The sequence below is a fragment of the Pteropus vampyrus genome, unplaced genomic scaffold, assembly GCF_000151845.1.
Source record: "Pteropus vampyrus isolate Shadow unplaced genomic scaffold, Pvam_2.0 Scaffold388, whole genome shotgun sequence".
Lineage (NCBI taxonomy): Eukaryota > Metazoa > Chordata > Mammalia > Chiroptera > Pteropodidae > Pteropus > Pteropus vampyrus.
In genome coordinates, this window is record NW_011889169.1 from 786943 (window position 1) to 791546 (window position 4604).

Here is a 4604-nt window from a genome sequence, read left to right on the forward strand (position 1 = left end):
CTTGACTCACGGTGCCTTATTGCCTTGTGTGTTTTGTGATTTGGGGCTCTGATCTATGCATTTACCTTGGAACCTAATCTGAGTAAATTAATTGAGTTCTGACTTAAAGATCTACTCCTTCATTTATTTCTGTTAGACATCTTTGGCACTACCAGTTTGGGACAACTTTAAGCTAAATCATCAATTTTTTTTTTTTTCAGAGCATCCATATATCATGAGTTCAGGCTAAGAGACTATGTGAGAGCCAGCTTGAGGCTGTAAATTCTCAGTGGAGATTTTTTTCTATGTACTGAATACCAAGGTCCGAGACCAAGAAAGTGTCCTTGAATGTCTGATGAAGGAAAAGGAATGTTGTATCTGTTTTATCCTTTAACGGCGTATGTAACACTTTTAGGTCTGTCATTTATGTAGGAGTCTTCTATTAGACTCACATTTTTTCAGACCCTAGGCACTGTCTCCCCTCTCTTGCCTTCCCCAGCTCCCACTCCCATAGCCAAAGCTATGGAAATCAAAGGTCATGTTCACCTGATTCACCAAATGCTTTCAAGACAAAAGCCAGCTTCAGTTACTGCCTTCAGAAAGGCACCTGGCTTCATTTGGCCTTAATATTCTTTACTTTTCTTGCAAAGTTGAGGATGCTTAAAGAATTCTTTTGTATATTTTAAATAAATTATTTTAGATATTTTCAATGGGAAGGTTAATATGGGTTTTTAGACTATTATTCTGCCAGAAACCAAGGTCCAGAACCAACATTTTTCTCTAGATCATAAGTTTTATTGTTGTGACAGGATGGGTGGCAGCACAGACGGGAGAAAAGATCATTGTCAAAGGATGAAACTGTCACTTAACGTCTGAAACCAAAATGCTGAAATGATTGTTTTCTTAAATAATTGAGAGCCATGCTGGTCAGGCACAGGCTCATTCATCAGAGCAAAGAACTGAATTTAGGGGAAGCATCTTAAGAGAGTGGTGTTTGTAACAGATGTGGAGATGGGTCGATGACAACTTAGAAATGTGTACACTGAAGAAAACCCAGTGCTGATTGACTGATTTTCCAAGTAGAATGCCATCACTGCAAATCTGTCTTTCAGATGTGTATTCACTGAAACAAGTTGTCACTAATCGATGAGAAAGTTTTCAAATCTTTCAAGGTATTTACTTGTTATGGCTAGAGAACTGTCAGCCTTTTCCTAAGAATGTGGAGAGTTTTTATTGTCACAAGAGAATAGTAACCTCAGAGGAATGCAATGCCAGAGAAAGAACTCCAAAAGATAGCAGAGAAAGAGCAGCCCAAAAGTTAGGAGGAAAACAAAGAATGAAGTCACAGAAGCCAACCAAACTAAGGTTTTCAAGGAGGCTGGAAATGCTACCAAAAGGGAGAATGTAATACAAGTCGAGCAACATCCGTGAAACTTTCCAAAAGGAGGCCCAGTGATGACCTTGGCCAAGGCCAGTTCAATAGAATAGTGAGCCCAGTAGCAAATTGTAATGAGTTACCGAGAGGCAGAGAAATAGAGAAAAGTAATTGGCAGGTGTAGTAGCTACTCTCCTTTTGACAAACTTTGGAACTAAAGATGGAGAAAGAAATAAGATATTAGTGGAGGAAAGACATAAAAAGTAATAGTAGAGTTTTACCTTAAAAAGCTAGTGTCGTTTGTAATTGGCTCAAACATGCTAGATTTTCAGGAATCAAAAAGAACAACCATCTAATTTTCCAATTCCTTCCGCAATAATCGCCTGACTTGAAACCTTGACAGGACAACTTATTCTACATTACAATGGCTGGTTAAGAAGTTCTTCCATGGGCTAAGACATATTTGTCTGTAAGACTTTCACTCACTGCCCGATGCATGTATCCCACTAATTCTGGTCCCTCTCTGAGCCCTACATATCACAGATTAAGTCATAGCTCTGCCGAAACCCTTCAATCCTCCTTCAGTGGCCTCATGTTTACCCTCTCCCCTCTCTTCCTTTCACTCCAGTTTTTTAGCCTTGTCTCTTACAAGACTGGGTCCAGAAGGGGACAGATATCTCACCACGCAAATCCCAACCTCGACATGATTTCTAAAGGCTGAAAGACAGATAAGAGTGTCAAGTGCATGAATTTTAATGAGGTATATTAACAGTAGGCTGAGGACGGTGATCACCAGCACTCAAGATATTTTTGGCCAGCTGTTTTCTTGGCTCCAGTCATTTTTCCCCTCTTCGCCGGAAATGCTTATCCTCATATAAGACTGGAGGCAGCATGATTGATAATTTCTGCAATACAAGTAGGGACGTTCATCTTTTTTGCAAGAGGTTCTACAGATTCCCATGTTACCCATGCATCGAAGGATGTGACGTTTGCCTGGCCAAAAAAAAAAAAAAAAGTTCAAATAGTTAATTTCTACTTAGCAGCAACATAGATTTGACCGGTCAGAGAGCATAGTTAAAACATAAAGGGCTAAAACAATAATGAGATACCACTGGACACCTATTAGAATGACGAAAATCTGGAATACTGAAAACACCAAATTCTAACAAGGATGTGGAACAACAGGAACTCCCATTCATTGCTGGTGGGAATGAAAAGTGATGCAGTCACTTTGGAAAACAGTTTGGCAGTCTCTTATAAAACTAAACTTACTTTTACTATATGAACCAGCAATTGAGTTCCTTTGTATTTACCCAAAGGACTTGAGAGCTGATGTCCACACAAAAATCTGCACACAGATAGCTTTATTTAATTGTCAAAATTTGGACGAAACCAAGATGGCCTTCAGTAGGTGAATGAATAGATAAACTCTGGCACCTTCAGACAATGGAATATTATTCAACACTAAAAAGAAATGTGCTATCAAGTCATGAACAGACACAGAGAAAGCTTACATGCATTTTTCTAAGTGAAAGAAGGCAATCTGAGAAGGCTACATACTGTATGACTCCAACTACAGGACATTCTGGAAAAGACAAAACTATGGACACAATAAAAAAAAAAGAGGCAAGGAATAAAACGGGGAAAAGAAAGAAAAAGGAAAAAACAAAAAAGAATTGGGGGGCAAGGAAAAATACTCTCTATGATACTATAAAAATGGATTAATGTCATTATGCATTTGTTCACATACATAGAATGAACAACACCAAGAGTGAACCATAATGTAAATTACAGACTTTGGGTGATTATTGTGTTGATGTAAGTTCACCACTTATAGCAAATGTACCACTCTAGTGGGAGATGTTGATAATAAGGGAAGCTGTGCACTAGTAGGAGCAGAGAGTATATGAGAAACATCTGTACTTTCTTCTCAATTTTGCTGTGAACTTAAAACCAATCTAAAAACAATCTTTTATTAAAAAAAAAAGAAAAGAAATCCCTTAAAAAATAAATAAAGGCTGCTATGAACATTCATCATTTAGTTTTTGAAACTAAATTTTCATTTCTCTGGAATAAATGCCCAAGAGTGCATTTTCTGGGTAGTATGATAAGTATATATTTGGTTTTTTAAAAAAGAACTGGTACGACCACTTTTTTTTCCAAAGTGGTTGTACCATTTAAGATTCTCACCAGCAATATATAAAAGATCCAGTTCCTCTGCATCCTTGCCAACATTTGGTGTTGTCATTATTTTTAATTTTAGCTGTTCTAATAGGTAGGTAGTGGAATCTCATTGTGGCCTTAATATACATTTCTTTAATTGCTAATGATGTTGAACATCTTTTCATGTGCTTATTTGCCATCTATGCATCCTCTTCAATGAAATGTCTTTTCTTGCCTTTCACATTTGTGAAAAGTCAACTTGGTTATGCTCATGCGAAGCTATTTCTGAGTTTCCACTGATCTATGCGTCTATCTCTCTAACAATATCACACCGTCTTGATTATTTTAGCTATATAAGTCTTGAAATCTGATACAATGATTCTTTCTACTTTATTATTTTTCAAACATTTTTCTTTTTTTTAGCTATTCTCATTCTTTTGCGGATTTCTTTACAGAGATGTAGACAGAATAATCTTGTCTATATGTACAAAAATTCTTGCTGGGATTTTGATGGAAATTGTGTTGTGTGTCAATCAATTTGAGGAAAATTGACATTTTTGTTAGTTGTCGATCTATAAACACAGTCTCTTACCATGTTTATAATCTATAAACAATCTATAAACATGGTATGTCTCATCATTTATTTAGATCTTTGGGGTTTTTTTATAAAGCATTCTGTAGTTTTCGTCATACAATTTCTGTAAATATTTTATTAAATATACTTCTAAGTGTTTTATATTTTTGGCATGCTTGTGAATGTTATTATATTTTTTATTTCAGTGTTCACACATTCGATGATAGTATGTAAAAATACAATTGATTTTTATATGTTTATCTTGTATCTTGTGAACTTGCTGGACTTACTAGTACCAGATATTTTTTAGATATTCTTTAGGATTTTCTACATAAACCATTATGACATTTACACATACAGACCATTGTATTTACTCCTTTCTAAACTGTATGCCTTTTATTTTTGTTTCTTGCCTTAATAACTAGAACTACTCAGTATTAAAAGGAATCATCTGTTGATCTACACAACTTGGATGGATTTCAAGAGCATGACGTTGAGTGGGGGTGGAAAGCC

At 36.1% G+C, this 4604-nt stretch overlaps 1 protein-coding gene across 1 annotated transcript in view; it reads right to left on the reverse strand.

Annotated features, from left to right (window-relative positions):
* Positions 1-2153: 2153 nt before the first annotated feature.
* LOC105305525 (beta-defensin 119-like) overlaps positions 2154-4604 on the reverse strand; it is a 9286-nt gene continuing 6835 nt past the window's right edge. Inside the window, exon 3 of the mRNA XM_011380171.1 lies at positions 2154-2347. Within this exon, the coding sequence (XP_011378473.1) occupies positions 2154-2347 (194 nt within the window). The remainder of the gene's footprint in view (positions 2348-4604) is intronic.